This window comes from Epinephelus moara, chromosome 18, assembly GCF_006386435.1.
Source record: "Epinephelus moara isolate mb chromosome 18, YSFRI_EMoa_1.0, whole genome shotgun sequence".
Lineage (NCBI taxonomy): Eukaryota > Metazoa > Chordata > Actinopteri > Perciformes > Serranidae > Epinephelus > Epinephelus moara.
This window is the reverse complement of record NC_065523.1, coordinates 17,458,149-17,476,254: the sequence shown is the minus strand read 5'-3', so window position 1 is coordinate 17,476,254 and position 18,106 is coordinate 17,458,149. Positions and strand designations below refer to the sequence as shown.

Sequence of the window (18,106 nt, the reverse complement as noted above, 5' to 3'; positions counted from 1 at the left end):
TTCTCTTAATGGAAAATTAAGAGAAAAAATTAGGAGAATGTTGCTGCATGAGGCTTATTGTTTTAAGCAACAGAAAATGTGGATATAAACTGTAAATGTTGCATCATGTGTCAGTGCAAACCCTCATGCATATACAGTAGATCTGTTTCAAAATAAAGTCATGATTTGTTTTATTACTCCATAGGTGACAACATTACAAGTTTAGATGATACAAAGCTGTGAGGCACTGAAGGAACATTTTTTAGCAAGATATGTAATCAAATTCATGGACTGTTAAAAATATCAAATAGTTCAAACTTCAAATTCTATTTACACAACAAATTCACACTAAAATGGTGGCAAAAATACACACTGTCATATGGCTAATTTATTGGTATACTGTATATACAGAGCATTTTAAATGTGTTTTTCTGTCTGTATACATGGGTGTGATTCCAGTTACATTTGTAAAATCTCATGGACCAGATGTGGCTCAAGTGTCCTGACGCTGGGCTGGCCGTCGACCATCTGTCCGCCTGAATGGTGTGTTCCTCAAATCTGAGGAAGAGCAAAGTTGGGAGAGTTTCAACAGCATGTAATCATCAAACATGCAACATACATGCTTAAAATATCACCATGTGACTCCTCCAGGAAGCACTGGGTTACTGCACCTGTGATGATGTCCTCCAGCGCGCCGTCCTTCCCCTCGCGTACCTGCGGTTTCACCTGCCTTTTCTTCAGCTCTGCTATCAAGTCCATCTGGGGCATCTTAGGCATCATTGGCCCCTAGCAAAAGTTTTTTAAAAAAGCATTTGAAATCAAAGTAAATTCATTACTTCCTGCCCCGTAAGAGTTTGAGTGTCGTGGGTTTTAGTCACAGATTTGTTTTAGATGATGGTTTATGCTGTGTGAAGTATTTCTGAAAACTTTAAAATTACACAAACCATTAAAAAAAGAATACCAGTTAAAACACATCTCTGATATATAATTTCTGAAGACTGGACCCTTAATATTTTACCTTTTGTACGTTGGGCTTGTTTGGTGATGATGACACTTTTTCCTCACTGCTCTCACTCTCCATTTTCTTTTTCCGCTCAATGTCTTGCTGTGCTGTCTGTGTTCAATCAAGGACAAAAAATTAACATGCAATGCAACAACTGTAATGGATAAACAGCAGAAACCAGCCACACATCGTCACCTTATAGGCCTTTATCAAGCGTCCAAACAATGGGAAAAACATGGAAGGCTGTGTGGTTTTGGGGTTCTCTCCAAAATACTCCACCACAGAACCATATGCCTCCTGGAGGGAGAAGGACAGAGTTAGACAACAACATAAAATATAGCAATATAGCCACAATATTGAAACCAACCACTGACAAGTGAAGTCAATAATGTTGATCATCTCATTACAATGCAATGATCTGCTGGGAAACCTTGGGTCTTGGCATTCATGTGGATGTCCCTAGACATGCACTTCCCAGCCAAACCCCTCAGCCAGACAATGCACCTGGCCTCCAAATTCCCCAGTTTCCAATCTGATCAAGCATCAGTGGGACGTGCCAGTGCCCCAGAGCTAAGCTCGATTTATGGTAGGGCCTCCTGGGACCAGACTTGGCTCTGACCTGTTGAAGCATGAACACAGGCTCTCTGAGGGGTTCCTGTGGTGTCTGGCACCAGAGCGTTGGTTGCAAGGTGGAGTTCTGGCATATCCCACAAATGCTTGATCGGATTGGGATCTGAGATCCATTGGGATCTTGAGCTGGTCACCTTCCTCGTGCCAGCAGTTTTTGCAGTGTTGGATGGTGCATTGTACTGCTGACGGGTTGGGGGCACTGTCATCTGGGAGTGCTGTTGCCACAAGGGGGGGGGTTACCTGATGTGTAATGGTGTATGGGTGGATGGTGCGTGTCAAGTAGCTTTCACAAGAATGCCAGGACCCAAGGTTTCCCAGCAGAACATTGCATTGTGTCAAGCTGAACAATATTACTCACTTCACCTGACAGTTGTTTTAATGTTGTGGCTGATTGGTGCAAATCTCTAAAAGTGTGTAAGTTGTGTGTTGTGTAGAAATGAACTGTGGGCTAACCTGTGCTGTCTTGCTGTCTTTGATCAAAGTTTCCAGCTGCTCACTGTTGGTTTTGATGAACTCCTTCAGCACTGGGCTGTCATCCTGCACCAGGAATTCCTTTTTGGTCATTTCCATTCCCCGTTCTAATGAGCGGATATCTTGAAGAATGCCATCCAGAGATACTGGCAAAGAAACAGAAATGAGTTAAGTACCGCTTCCAATTTAGATCACAAGCTGGAAAGCTTGACAGTTTGTGTGAATGTACCGAGGGCTGCTTTGTCTACAAAGTGAAGCTCGGTGTAGAAGTTGGCCAAGTCAGGGTATTTTTCTTGGATGATACTGGTGATGAAGTGAAGCAGCGTCTGCGAGCGGTCAGTTGACTTGGTCTCCAACAGCTGAAAAGTAAAAACATTGACAAAGTTGATTATTCCAGTTTTCTTAAACCAAGACTAGTAACTTTTAACTAGTAACACCAGTGACAATTATGGGGTAATGGTAAATCTATCTAAAGTTTGCAAACATTAGCTACAGTTTTGCCGCTGGTCATTCTAAACCAGGTGAGTCTGTAACTAGGGTTGGGTACCATTCACATTTGAACCGATACCAACCTGGTCCCAGTACCTAGAATTGGATAGTGGTACCCAAAGATACCTTTTTTCAATACTTTACTTTTTCTGTAATAACAAAAATGTAATTTTTGAACAAGCTACATGTGTGACATGGTAGACTAAAAGGCAATTCTGCTCCTCTGCTCTTTCCTAATTACACACAAAACTCATTTTCTGTCTGCTTGTGTGTGTGTTTGTGTCTTCTTGTCTAGCAGTGATACTATGCTATTACTAAAATAATATAGAAAAGAAAATAGAACAGATGCCTTTACTATCATGGCAGATCGGTGCTGCTGTGACAGTTTTGGCTTGCTGGGGAGCTGACGGAGTTGCTAACAGAGAGCCCAACACAGCTTTGGTGCCAGCCTTGACTTCCAGGTTTTGGAGCGCTTTGCGTCACTCTCGCCTCTTTTCTAAACCCTGTGTTCTCACCCAGATGCGCTCTCAGGTACCAACATTTGGCTCCAGTGGATTTATGTGAATTGGTACTCAGTAGTACTGACATAATTCAATCAGTACCCTGAAAGGTACAGAGTTTGATACTCAACCCTAGCTGTAATAGTAAAAAGCATGACTGTATTGAATTGATAAAAGGTTAATTTTATTGCTTATTAGTTCAACTATTGACTTGTAAAAGCAATAATATGTGGTTTCTTCTTTTTTTAAGTTACAGTCTTGCTTTAAAGTGAAAGAGTAAGTGTACAAACAAATGCTACTTACGAGGTCCAGACTCTGCAGCCGAAAACCATACGCTGCACCCCTCTTGCTGCTGTTCATATAGTTGCCAAAAGCAAGAACAATCTGAAGGGGAACACATAAGCCGATTTATGCAAAATCTCATATTTGGAAGCTACATTAGCATGCTGTATTCTCTTTTACTTACTTCTAAGATCTTTTTCAGTTTGGCTGAAGACTTGATGGACATGGATGCAGCAATGATGGAGTTCAGTTGCTGTGAATGAAGTGAAAACAAAAAATCAATACATCTGCCTAAGAGCTTAAATCTGTTTCGGTCCAAGTTACAATGCATTTGACAAACTGACCGGCTGCAGGCGTTTGACACTATCTGGGAAGTTGCCCATGAAAGTTAGAGTGCTTATGCGCTGCTTCAGACGCGGAATCTTCCCAAAGCGTAAAATAAATCGGTCCTCGTCGGTGAGCTCCTCCAGCGGGCGGCCATCCTTCTCATAGTTAAGCAGCAGCTTCATCTCGAAATCTGTTGGTATGAAGGGCTCGAGTAATTCCAGTAAGTCGATGGACAAAGACTGCTGGTCATACCTGTACAAAAGAGTAGTGAAGATTGCACCAGTTAGTGTATGAGAGAGAGAATAAGGGATAGCCAAGAAATGTATTCAGTGCAACCAGTTTTCTACAAAGCCCATACGTCTCTATGGCGGTGCAGATAACAGATGGATTCATTCCCCCCTTGCGTAAAGTGATGGCCAGATTTTTGGCCCTGTTGGCGTCAATCAATGATGTCTTGCTGGGGGCTTTCTGGACCACCTTTTTCTTGATATTGGACAGGTCTGTTGGACTAGTCTGGGCCCTCGTCTTGAACTGTTCCTCAAAGATATCCATGTTCAACTCCTGTTTTAGACATAGTGAGAGGTAGAGAGAGGAAGATGAGAAGGTTAGGATAAAAAAGGATGTTAACTCTGCAGTTTTCAGACAGGATAAACTGTAAAGCATCTTCTTACCCCTAAGATCTGCTCATCATCCAGTTCATTGAAGACAGTGCCTGTCACCTGGTTTGGTTTTAAGGCCTGCCAGTTTAACAGCGGCATCCTGAACTTTGTCTGAATGGGCTTCTTGGTCTTAACCCCTATGGAAACAAAAGGAAGAGGAATAATCAAACAAATAAGATCTTAACTGTTTTCTTCACTGTTTCATTCTGTTGTGAGTGTTTTCAGGACTTTTCATATTCATCCTTACCAGATTGAGTGTTTGGTGCTCCAGGAGGGGGTGGAGGTCCACCACCAGGTGGGGGAGGTGGAAGTGGGGGTCCAGCACCAGGTGGGGGAGGAGGAGGTGGTGGTCCAGCACCAGGTGGGGGAGGAGGTGGTGGGGGTCCAGCACCAGGTGGGGGAGGAGGTGGTGGGGGTCCAGCACCGGGTAGGGGAGGAGGAGGTGGTGGACCTCCTCCAGGTGCAGGAGGAGGTGGAGGAGGAGGTGGAGGCACAGCCCCACAGCCTCCAGCAGGAGGTGGAGGTGGAGGTGGAGGCGGAGGGGAGGAGGCAACCATCTCTGGACCACCTGAAGGAGGTGGAGGAGGAGGTGGAGGGACAGAGGCAGGAAGGCTGGACGGTGGGGAAGTAGAGTCAGTGACAGAGATTTGAGTGCTAGGCTGGGTGTCAGAGGCTGGAGCTTGAACATATTCGACCACCGTGACAGGCACAACCTGGATGTCCAGGCCTCCGGAGGCGCTGCGTCCAAGTCTGATCAGCCCCTTGTCCTGCAGCTCCTGGATTTTCTGCTCCAGCTCTGAAGACGTCTGAGGGGTGAAGGCACTCAGACGCTCCCTGTCCTTCTCCCTCTCCCTGTCCAGCTCGCGCTCCCGTTCTCTCTGCTGCAAGGCACTAACCTGGGAACAGGACTCTCGCAGGCTTTCCTATTAGACACAAACACAAATATAAAAACACAGCTCATCTCTACAAAGAACATATAATACACAGTCTACCTTCAGGCTTTAAAGTGGAGATGAAACAGTGGGCAATATGACTTTGGTTAGTTTGATTTTAATGTTAGGAAACATATGACACTGCAATTAAACTTGATGTCCACCTGGTTTTGTTAGAAAACCAGATATTTCACTTTTTCACCAGCAAGGTGCAGCCATCTTTCAACAAGCTAGTTGGTGACATCACAGGAAATAAATACAAAATTAGGTCTGTTTTTAACAGATTAAGAGATTTTCACATTTTGTTCTTTGACATAAAACAAAGTATTAGATAACCCACTCGTGACATTTGAAGCTTTTATGTGTCTTTAAAAAGGCAGTTGAAAACAAGTGGCTAAATGAGACAACAGAACCTCATCACGGCCAACACTGCTCCACAGCCCTGCTGTAGAAGTGATATTAGGTCATGGGACAGTGGTGTAGTTCATTTATAGCCTAACCTTAGTTTTTTACTTCTGATAATTGCATGCAGGCTTCAAAGGTCGTAAAAGTTGTGTTCATTTGTAAAAATTATTTTGCTGAACGAAACAAATAACTATCATGAATGTTTGCTTGCCGCAGAGCTTATTTTCTGCAAAAATCCAATGAAAAAATCCTATTGACTTTTCGACAAGCAAATCAAGGTAATTAATTATTAACTAGCTAATTTCCATGTTGGCCAACAGAAACTCATCATTGCTGGAGCACTCTGTAACAATTACTGTAATTTGTCTGAACAAAATATGTCAACCTGATAGTGGCGCTAGAGGAAAAGTCAGGGGATCACCAAAGTCATTAGTAGTAATCCTCTTGAAACATGATTGAACAACAGACTCACAGACTGACTGACACTGCTATCCCCAGTGTTGATGGCTAAAATGCAAGGTCATTTACAGATTTATTTGACATGTGCAAATACTCTCATCTTTCTTATTTTATATTGAGGATAATTAGATTTTACTTTCATATTAAGATTATTAAAATAAAGTGAACTGCCACTCTTTTGACCTCATTATAACTAATCACTGTAAGAATGGCACACCTTGCTTGGCTAATTAATCTTATTAAACATTATCCATGTCATGAAGCAGCCCTTACTTTAAGCAGCTCAGTCTCCTTGGTAGCCTGCATGAGCTGAGTCTCAAGTTCAGATATTCTCTCTGCAGAATGATTCTCAATTTCCTGAAGTCGGGTGTTCAGCTGCAACACAAGACAACATCGCTTTAATATCACAATGTCAAAGCCTCTTCTTGTTCATAGAAATTCCTGTTTCAATTAATTTGTAGCTGACCTGTACGTTATGGTGCTGCAGTTCATCAACATGCTCCAGCACCCCTCCTCTATTCTCAGCATCCTCCAGCAGGGCTCCTACATCTAACACATTGTCCAGGTAGGCCTGGATCTGGACCTGCAGCTTCTCGCTCTCTGTTTCCTTCAGAGTCTAACACACAAGCACAAACAATAATGACATATGGCACAGGGACTGATTCGGGTTAAAGTGTCAGCAAAAGTCTCATAAAAAAAAACATTTTCATACATCTTATGTTTTTAGCAGTAAATATTATCAGGGCTGCAAATAATTGATAATTTTGGCCATTTTCCTGATAACTTGATGATTTGTTTCATCTATATTATCATGTAAAATGTCTATCTCAGTTTTCCAGAGCTCATTGTGGCATCTTCAAATGTTCTGTTTAGTTCAATCAACACTCATAAACACAAATATGTTCAATTTACAATATTGTACAACAGAGGAAATCAACATTTAAAGTGAAACAAATGATTATTTGACTGCAAAATAGATGCCGATTCATTCCCTGTTGATCGAGGTATTGATTCATAATTTAATTGTTTAACATTATACTGTTGGATGTTTTGACATAGAGAGAGAATGGCTCTATTAAAACAATTTAGACATTTTTTCTAAACAAACATTTAGCACAGGGAAGTTATGTGATATTAACAGGTTGTCATCAGCAAAATGTAAAGGAAAACTGATGAACATGCAGCAGCAACACCCTATTAAATGAGGAAGAGAATAGAGGGGTGCAGAATTGAGTCCTGCACCACACGGAAATGAGTTAGCATCTAAGCACTCACGGTTCCCTCGTCTCAGAGTCGATGGGTGCTTTGAATGGGTTTTTGGTTAGATGCCTAAAATAAGGTTTGTGGTTAACAAGAGCTTAAAAGGCTTCCACGTTTTGGTCGACATGAAATACATCATTAGATACCCTACTTGAGAATTTTGAAGCCTTACGTGTCTTCAAAAAGGTGGTTGCTGACAAACATAACATTGTCACGCCAAACACAGCTTTATAGCCTTGTTGTGGTGCAGATGTTAGTCATGCGACCATAGTGTGAGTTGTTTATAGCCTAACACAACTTACTCCATACTTTGAGCGATTGCATTTATGCTTAAAAAATCATGTAACTGCTGTTCTTGTGTGGAAAATGACCTTGCTAATCAAAATATGTAAGTAAACTAAACATATATTTTTTGCATTAATCCAAAACCTGGTAGAAAAATTCCATTGGCTTTTTGTAGAGGGAACCAGGGAAATGTTAACACCTAGGTGGGCCTACTGAAAAAAACCCATAATCTCTGCAGCACTCTATGAGCATTAGAATTTACCCGCTTGACACCACAAGTTACTTAAACCTCAGCAAATGGCATGCATAAAAAATGTGACCTTGACTGAAGGGACCTTGAATAGGTAGATTGATAGATTGATAGATTATATATATATATTTAAACCTGCAGTATCTGAACTATTGTGGACTGCCTGCGAGCAGGAGAAACAAGTTATGACCACGATATAACTTCTCAGGAAACAGTTGCTTATTTACACATCCAGGAGTTATGGAGCAACATTAACATTCATGTGGAGTTGTGTTTGTGTACATCTGATGAATATGAGTCTAATCTCTATGAGCTCCGTTTATGGTCTATGAACTCCTGAGGAAAATACTTGCCTCTCTAGCTGCTAAATGTTCCAAACACCATTCACAAAAGTTAGCTCACCAGTGTGGGAGTTTTTTCTAATTTTTTATATATATATATATTACAATTATATTGTTATTGTGATTCTTTTGGCTCTGATGGCGTGTGGTGTCGTGAAAATCAGATATCCTGCCAGCCCTACACTGACCCATTGCCACTGAGATTATCATGCATACTCACCCCAAGATACTTGTCTAACCCGAGGTGAGTGAACTCGAACTGTAGATGAACACGAAAGTTCATGTTCTCCACTGAATGGACCACAATGTTTATGAACTGCATGCAGGCCACCTGGAGGCAGACACAATGACAGTTAATTCTTATTCCCTTTATTTGACAAACAGACTGCCTGTGATGAGGTAATACATTTGTGGACCTACCATGAAGTCAATGTTGCTGTCATCATTGATGAAGTACTCCATCAGCTTCTCAAAGCGGTTCTTTTCTCTGCTCACCTGAGAAAAAAATAGAAACTTATCTGAATATGCAGTTTAATTGGTGCTCACATGGGGGCACATTAATGCAAAATTAGTCTTGTATGACAAGTTATAGCTATTACATGTAGTAACTGATCTAAGCCACACAAACAGGGTGTAGTTCCTACTCATTGTACATTGTACTTGCATTTAGAATAAAACACACATGACTGCTCCACATGGGATAAAATTAACACTACAGTGCATGTGAGGGGTGGATGGTGGCAGTCATAAGATGACTAATAATGAAAGAGGGGAAGTCTGGAACAATGGTATGACTGAACAAGCAACAGTCAAAGTCAAATTAGGTCATCGCAATAGAGCAAAATTACTAATGAAAAACTAATTTCACCTCTTTGAAGTTGTCAAAAGCAGACAGAATGATGTCATGTCCTCCTCTGACAAGACACACTGCAGCCAGCAACTCCAGCACAAGGGCTTTGGTCCTGTCGCAGCACATTAGAGGTTAGATATGGATACAGGCAGACATAAAACACACTTTTGTTGTCTTACACACAAACGCACTCACCTGGGATTCCTGCTGTTGAGACTGAGGGTGATCTCGTTCACACAGCGCGGGTGAGTCATCACCAGGTTAAAACCAGACTGAAAGCACAAGAAAAGCATGAACAGCTGCTCCCCATGAGAGCTGGTGTGTTAAAGGATGCAGGAAAAGTGTTTGTGTTTGGTTTGAGAAAAACAACACTGTAAAAAAATAAGCGTTTTATAAGCCTTTAAATCAAACAACTTGCTTGATTTAAAATTGTGCTTCACTCACAACCAGTGAAGTGAAACAGCAGTGGGAAAACAGATTTATGTCAGCCCCCCCCAAAAAAAATCCCTTTCTTTAAAAGCACAATTTTATGACAGAATATGAGACAAGTGACTGTTTTTGCACTGTAGGGGAAGCATGAGTATGTTAAGGCTCTACCTGGTAGTTCATGATGGCTCGCAGACACATTATGCACACATGTACATCATCTCTCTGGTTGGATGAGTGGGACTTCTTATGCATCTTGTTCCCCAGAGTGGAGCTTATTCTGTAGAGGGATAACAAGTGCACAGACACATGAATGAACTCTGTAAGAGAAGAGAAGCTACTGTATGTGCACATGGTTTCATGTTGAGGCCCAGAACAACACAGTCAGCCAATTGTAACAAGACTTCCAGCATTATTTTGTACATCCACTGTGTCTGTCTGACAGCTGAAATGTGGCATCAGGTGGAGAGGAAAATAAAGAATAAAATGCTCAACAAATGAGCAAAGGATGTGAATGAATGACGGTGTGAGAAATGGAGGTATTCGTCATGGTTGAAATGTCTCAGTTTTGAGAGGAACTGCTGTCTAGCAATAAGATGGCCATGAAATTGGATAAGAAGGGCAGCAAAAACTGCTATACAATAAATAATAATGGCATATTGACAAAGATGAAAAGACATTTAACCTGCTGCACTGTTTGTTTCATATTTTACAAAAATAAGAATCTTTTGCGGTTGGTTGATCAGGGCTGTCATTATTTATGAGAGCATTTGTATTAATAATGAAGATTTTGTAAATTTGGACCTAGATATGCAAAACAGGTGAAACAGATGCAGATAAATTTGACACAGTTCGGCAGCTCTGAGAAAATGACATGGCATCTGGTCACCTGTATGGCACTACAGTGCACCACCATCACACCACTTCTGTCTTACATGACTCTATTTTTTGATTACATGGGCAACTAAATAAGCCGAAAGTTCCTCTTTAATAAAAATTCATGATATGGAGTGCACTTTATAGATATAATTATATAATTCATAGAACATCTCTGGGTCTGAACTCTGTTTTTTATAATTGTTGTACCTTAATTATCATTCATGCTCTTACCTTACAGTCAGTGCCCGAGCAGCTCTGGTCATCCCGTGCGCGTGAGAGCCGCTGGAGCTTTTGGTCAAGTCTTCCATTGACCTCTCTGCCGGTTTTCCTCTGTCTGACAGGGTGCCACCATTTTCAACACTCTCCACATCAAACCTACAGAGTTCATAGAACATAAACATCCGCTGTGATAAAATAGCTTCATTTATGTAGCATTATCATTTTGCAGAGAGTTTTTCACACCCTGCTGGTACTCACGAGGCGTCACTTTGTGCATGAGACAGGTATTCCACCAGAACATCCAAACCTTTGTTCTGCTCGTTGAGAAACTCTTGAGCCCATCTACAAAAAGAACCAAAGCAAAATTAAGAATGAGGGATGAAACACTGACAGAGAAATATTTTGTAATTATAATTAACAGATACTGCACTCAGATTGGACCTCTAAATACGAATACGTAACTTTAGAAAGAAGAAATAACCCAATCTTGCTCTTACAGAGGAAATGCTGTAAAGCAATAAACCACACTCTTGCTCAATTTAACACACGCAGGTGGTTTTTTGTTTCAACCTTACTCGGATGAGACTAGCAGCTTATGTTGGCCCATGCTAGCAAACTATAAATAGTAATGGTTATAACTGCCATTACTAAGCCTGTTAGCTGACTTTATGTGCAACTGTTTCGCTGCAATTTAACTTTTAATATCATCCTGTAATGGTGCGTTGCAGAAACAGTGACTGGTGTTCAGTTAAAAGTTAAAGGTGCTATGGATAACTCTGGAGAAAGATAGCTGATTGCTGAGGCTCATTCCCTGGTCGTCAAATACCAATGCTGGTATTTGGTAGTCCAACCAAACCACCAACCCGAATTGTCAGTTCTTGACGACCTGGGAATCAGACTGAAGAATCAACTGTCTTTCTTCAGAGCACAGCACCTTTTATGCTCAGTGAACTGAAACTGACCATTTATCATAATAATGAAAACATAAAGTTTTCTATCTGGTAGCACTGTGGAGCAATATTTGTTGGAGTGGGTCCTTATTTTGTTTGTGATGCTCGCGTGCACCAAATGTACATGGACACACATTCATTTTATTTGTTTACAACAAATCTCCACTGAGAACCATTAAATGGTTGTGTATGTGACTCTGGAAAAAGTTTTCTAATGCTCAGACTCATTTCTGGATTGTCATATACTGATACTTTGGATTGGTGGCTCGGTCTGACTACCAATCCAAAGCGTTGGTGTTTGACGACCTACATATATGTATATCTATCTCTCTCTCTCTCTCTCTATATATATATATATATACCAAAACCATATAAATTGCATCACACATCAATAATCAAATAAACATCAAATAGGGCCCAACCCAACTTAACGGACTCACCCAATGTGATTGGTGCGAAGAGATATCTCCAAATCTTTAAGGACCTGGGTGGCATCCTGGATCCTTTTCTTCAGCTAAAGAAGCAGAAGAGGTGAGTATCGAGACATCACTGCGCAGACAGAAAATTTAAGATGTGTCATACATGGAAGGAAGTTGATGTTTTACACTGACCCTGCGAGTCACCCCTCCCTGATCCTGGTAGAAGCTCTTGATCTTAGCCAGGTAAGTGGACGGGGGGCTCTTGACCTGGAAACGCTCCTGGGGGAGAAGGATTCACAAGCTGCTTTTAACTGAGTTTATTTTATCAACAACCCTGAAAGATGACTGGACTGGAGACATGTTTACAAGCACTCACATCATCTGAAGCTATTATTGCCTGTGCTAGTTAACACAACAAACACAAACCGCTTTCTGTTTCCATGCCGACGCCATCACTTGCCACCACAGAAACTGTGTTGCAAGGTTTTCACACTGCACTCTGCTCTCTCCTACAGATCCACTTTGGGTATTTTATGTACTTTGTGTCACCTCTGTCCCAGTGGGGACACAGGTGCCAGAGTCCTGCTCAGTTTCAAGACATGTAGTCTATTTTGAGGGTTAATTGTAAAACAGCTCATTATAAATGAAACAAAGGTCTTACCTGATCACAGACTAACTCCCACTTCTTTTCATTGTCATACTGACTCAACAGCTTCAGTTTGTCTGGAGGCAAGTTCATGTAGCTCTGAAAGAGAGAGACAAAGAGAGACACTGTTTCAGTCTAAAGAATTGGAAATCATCAAATAGCTAAATATAATAAAAATATAACTCTGGGTAAAAAGAAACCTTAATTTTATATTTGTCACATGTCTCCTCTACAAAAACCCTCCAGTGTCACTCAGCACACATTATTACAGGGTTCCCACTGATTCTTGAAAAGTCTTAAAAGGCACTGAATCCATTAATCTAACAAGGGGGCATTAATTGGTATTAAAATGTCTTAAATCAATTTTTTAAAAGTCTTAAAAATGCTATGACATGTAAAGTGGGATTTTGATGATGAGTCACGTTTTTCTGAAGCTATACTGTAAATTCTCAAAAACTGGTAACATCTACTTTCTTTTAATAATTTACTGGATGTCTCTGGCATAACTGGACAACATTACCAGTGCAAGTTCAACAAAAATCAGTTATTTAACCAAGATTTTGTAGCATGGAAGCCGGTACAAGGCAATGCTTATGAGGCTCAGTGTTTTTAACACAAAAATGTTTTCAAATTCAGCACGATGGAAACCAAGGCAGTGGATTCCCACATGCACAGTGAGAGACAAAAATCACAACATATTTTACCAATGAAGGCTACAAAGAGGAAAGGAAAATTCAAAATAAGATCTCTTCTTTGGGGCACTGGTGGCTTAGTGGCAGAGCAGGTGCCCCATCTACAAAGCTGTTGCCGCAGCGGTCCGGGTTCGAATCCAGCCTGTGGCCCTCTGCTGCATGTCATCCCCCCTCTCTCCCCCTTCACACTTACCTGTCCTGTCCAATAAAGGCAAAATGGCCAAAAAAATATCTTTAAAAAAAAAGATCTCTTCTTTGTCCAACCTATTTCTCCTGAACATAACTAAGCTCAGTATGACATCATTATGAAGTTTTAACCATTTTCTCATTCTTCTTAAAATAATCTTCCTCTTATCTCAGCCTGATTCTAATTTAAGATCTTATAATGCTCCTTTTCCCCTCTCACCACAGTAATCTTTATTTGTCTGAAATGAGATAACAGTAAGATCCATAAGAAAACTTGATTGGCTTATAAATGTGTGTGCACAATTTCAAAAATTTGTCTCAGTGATCAAATTCAGTTCTCAACTCTGTGTGTTTTATCTGTTCTCAGAGTTGAGAAACCTATGAGAAGCCTATGAGTGCAGCAAAAGAACTCTCCAAATAAGAAGTTGATTTATTCTTCTGCTCCTTGTTTCTCCTCAGGAGGGTTTAGGAGAAACAGATCAGAATTTAGTAATCTCCAAATAAGAAGATGATTTATTTCTGGTGAGACAAAGACAGGACTATTGTGACCATCAAACCTTTTCCTCTGGGTTGATATTTCCTTGCTCTGTTCTACCCTTGTCCTCGACTTTAGTTACTGTAAAGCTGATCTTAAATTTCATTCTGATTGGCATTGAATAGCCTGAAAAAGTCTTAAATATGACTTGCCTTAAACTGTAGGAATTACATGTTGTAATTTCTTTCTCTTTCCTGCTTATGCAACTGTATTCAAATCGGCCAAACCACAAATGCACTTTCTGGGTAAAAGAGATGGGTGTTCACTACCTGCCGGAAACACAGATGACTCAGTGTTTACATATATGTATTGATGGTTGTCAATGGGTATCTCGGAACAGAAATATTTTTGGTTAAAAGAAATTATTGAGTTGATCTTAGAGTCTTTATGCCACAGTGCAACCTTTAAGATTAAGAAAACCCACTCCACTCCTGATCATTTTGTATTTATTTGTTGGTTTCTCTCCTTTTTAATTCATATGATCAAAGTCAGCAATTCTTTACATCAACTTTTAACAAGATTGAACTTTTATCTTATCACATAAGATAATATTTCTGTAATCTTCTCGACTGTATGAAGAATTTTACACAGATCAAGAACCCCCCCCCACCTCCACAACTCTTTGGTGAAAGTTGACTCAATCATATGGAGTGGACATGCTGCCCAGAAAGTGCAGTTTCACTTTGAGGTATCACCCTCAACCTACAGTGAAATGTTTGACTGTTTTAAAGGTTATTCCCCCATGCAAATGACTTAAAAACTGAATGATTCAACAAGCCCAAATTAAGTCTTATGAATGATTCAGAACCTAATGGAGGAGGTTGTGTGGAGAAATCGAGGACATAAAAGTTATTAAAGGGCAAGATACTTGAAAAATTAATTAGAACAAGAATGATCCTCGAGTCATTCAAATAAAAGCCTTAAATTACAAGAGCTTTGGTTAGTGAGGGGATAATTACACTCTTATTTATGCTTAACTCAAAGTCAGTTTCCTATTCAATGTTCCTTTACTTTCACAACTTGCTGCACTCTGCACCAGCCCCATCACTGGTTGTACACCTGACACAATACTTCCAAACACACTAGCAACACTAATTCTTTCAGTTGACATTGGGCGTTGCTCAATAATTTCTCTTTCACACCGTAAAAATAAAACAAAGAGAAGCAAAAACGAAAAAGGACGGTTGCTTTGCTGCTGGGGAGTTAGTGCTTCATCCGTGGTAGGGTAAGGGAGGGGTCGCATTGTGGGTTTTGTGGTGCTTCACTTACAAAAAAAAAAAAAAGAAAAAGTAAAACGACTCACATGAGTGTTTGTGTGCAGGTTCACTTGCATGACCTCACAAGAGTATAAATTTCCAAAGTTTAGAAACAATGACATGTACTTCTCATTTTCTTTCTTTAGTTACATCTTACATCCTGAACTCTCAAAATTTGAAGAAGAGTACAGCGTCTCTCTAAAGTTTGCATTCAAGTATTTCGACTGAAAGAGGAAGTGAGGTCATACTTTCTTGTAACGTCTGTGAGGGCGTTGTAGGCATGAAATGGCACAGGCTACCGTTTCTGAGCAAAATATGTCACACAAGTCAAGCTGAATTTTCATGTCTTCTTGTACGATGATATTTCAAGACAAGAAGTCTCGACAAGAAGTTTTCTGTGAAACAGTCACACATGAATGCTGAAAGTGTTAATGTATAACGTTAAGCCTATAAACCATATAAGCCATATAAACTATTGTCAGTTCTGAATAATAGCCCATATAAGATCTTGACCCTCCTTAACTGAGTTTTAAAAATTCACCAACTTTCAACTGTTTCAGTAATTTTAGCTGAGTTACAGTATTTCTTGGGAATATTTACATTGTGTTGGCATTTCAGGTTTGCAATTTTTTAAGTAATTGTTAAGGCATTACCAGGGAAAAAATAAAAACCTTCAAAACCTGTTAGCCATTTTTTTATAGTAGCTACAACAAATTCAGCAATTGTCACTGGCAAAAAGATCTTACTTTCTTCCATCTGACATTCACAAAAGTTTCATTAAATAAGTAACAAACACCTAACTCTCAAGGAAAAGTGAATATCTAATGATTATTTTTTTACCTTCTGTACTCTGAGGAGGAAACACCTTCTTGACTATTGTTGTTAGTATTTTTTATTGTGGTTCACGGTTTAAATTTAGCACAGGTAAACTGGTTTAAAGTTAAAGAGTCAAGATGTTTTTTTCTTTTTACATAAATAATTGGAGGTAAGCTAATGTTACAGCGTCTGCTTGCTTATTATCTATGTGTCTGCAAAGTACCTGGACACCAATGGATTTCGATTCATCCCCTTAACCCATGATGTCACACTTACACGGAGTGTCATAAAAATTGAAAGATGGGTAGATTTGATTTTTTTTTTACCAGTAAGCAGCGGGCAGATTTATAATGATGGGCTATATGACGCCCATTTAGATGTAAAACTTGAGATAAAGTGTGTAGGCTGTCAAGCTTAAGCTTCAGCTTAAGCCGAGCTTCTTATTGATGTTAATGGAGCAGCTGCAGGCTGCAGTGTGTTGGTATGACATCACAATTTATAGTCTTGTTTGTCTTCAATTCACTTTTTAAGCTCACATGATTTAGACCAGCCTTGAGAAATTAAACTTTTAAACAATATATATTTTTTGTTGTTTATTTCACTTGAAAAATAATCAAAGATTTAAGTGAGTCAGAATCCCTGGTGCTAAACTAAATGTTTTGATGTATTACTCTTAATGAATGTTCAAATGCTTCAAGTATTCCTCATGAGGCTTTATGTTTTTCAGCTTGTTGTAAGACTGTTGAAAGAGTGGTGGAACATTTGCTTTCCGGTCTTATGGTCTCACTCATGTAAATATGTTGCTCAACTTCCCCTTGGGGCCATCCGCCTGAGCATGCACTAATCACCCTGTTTCTGACATTTTCAAATCTAACAGAGAAGTAAAGAAGTGCTTAGATGAATCCGCCAGCTTGTTGATATTATTGTTTTTAATGTGATATCCCTGCTTTGAACGAAGCACTTATTGATGACTTTTGTGCAGATTTGATTGGGCAAAATTAGATCTTTGTCAGACCACATTTAAAGCAGATATTTTGTAAAGCCTGGCTCTGTGTACACACCAGAAAAATGGGCCTCTGGATTTAAATATAAAAATGTGTTAGACAACAAACAGAAAAGGGCTGACATCATATCAAGTCTGTATTCAGGTCGAATTGATTTGGCAGCATAAATCAGTCACAGAGCTTAAGTGTTCAAAAACCAGGGCTCAGAACACTTACTACGTAGAGCAACTTTTTTCTATGACTTTAAATCGTATACCTGCATGAACCATTTCATCACATTTAGCCTCTACGACAAGAACCATAGCTGTCACATCTGTTTTCATGTGCGGTAAAGGTGCGTGCCTTCTTGTCTCCTGAGCAGCTACTCACCAGCACCACATTGAAGCGCTCCTCCAGCTCCTCCTCTGGGGGCATGGGCAGCTTGGGGGGAGCCGGCTGCTTCTTCTGCAAGGTTGGAGTGGGGTCACTCATTCCTGAAGCTCCTCCGACCGAGTTCCTGGCCTCTCGGACCTCAGCCGGTTCCTGCTCCAAGCCCCCTGCAGCCGCATTCCCCATCACTAATCTCCACAAGTAATCCAGGAGGAAAGCTTTAAACAAACCCTTTCTCCTGAGAAATCAGTGTATTCCAAAACAGAGTGACAACACACTCCAAATAACAAGAAGAAGCAGGTTTAAATCAAACCAAGTCTTTGGGCCTTCAGGGAGAGGAACATCAAGCCTCTGGTCTACTGAATCCGCCTATGTCGGATGGGGTGAGTAATGAAAGTAGGTACGTCGTCCTCATGCCTGTCCTCTCATCAACCTGTTTTGCTCTCTGTCTACAAGCACCTTTGACGATAAGGTAACAAGCCTTGTTTTGGCCTGCTTGGCTCTACGAAAAGACACACCTAAGCGTTGCTTGCTACTCTCTATACTTGTTGACCGACAACTTCTCTAGTGAGTGAGTACACAGGGCT

At 40.3% G+C, this 18,106-nt stretch overlaps 1 protein-coding gene across 1 annotated transcript; it reads right to left on the bottom strand.

Moving 5' to 3' along the window:
* Nucleotides 1-145: 145 nt before the first annotated feature.
* On the bottom strand, nucleotides 146-18,106 carry fmnl1a (formin-like 1a). The gene is made up of 25 exons (XM_050068386.1): nucleotides 17,520-18,106; nucleotides 12,677-12,760; nucleotides 12,208-12,294; nucleotides 12,037-12,110; nucleotides 10,905-10,988; nucleotides 10,659-10,802; nucleotides 9,720-9,828; nucleotides 9,318-9,394; nucleotides 9,141-9,234; nucleotides 8,693-8,767; nucleotides 8,493-8,603; nucleotides 6,603-6,752; nucleotides 6,410-6,511; nucleotides 4,588-5,263; nucleotides 4,353-4,477; nucleotides 4,040-4,242; nucleotides 3,699-3,933; nucleotides 3,539-3,607; nucleotides 3,376-3,456; nucleotides 2,313-2,442; nucleotides 2,066-2,229; nucleotides 1,178-1,279; nucleotides 998-1,093; nucleotides 651-765; nucleotides 146-537 (listed from the first exon to the last, which is right to left on the bottom strand). The coding sequence occupies exons 1-25, from the start codon at nucleotides 17,703-17,705 to the stop codon at nucleotides 473-475; spliced, it is 3,438 nt and encodes a 1,145-aa protein (XP_049924343.1). The 5' UTR covers nucleotides 17,706-18,106; the 3' UTR covers nucleotides 146-472.

Coding starts and splice junctions, on each gene's coding strand:
- fmnl1a (XM_050068386.1), bottom strand. CDS start 17,705: ATGGGGAATGCGGCTGCAGGGGGCTTGGAGCAGGAACCGGCTGAGGTC. Junction 5,264..6,409: donor AGGAGACTGAGCTGCTTAAA/GTAAGGGCTGCT, acceptor TGTGTCTAATAG/GAAAGCCTGCGAGAGTCCTG. Junction 2,230..2,312: donor TGTAGACAAAGCAGCCCTCG/GTACATTCACAC, acceptor TTTCTTTGCCAG/TATCTCTGGATGGCATTCTT.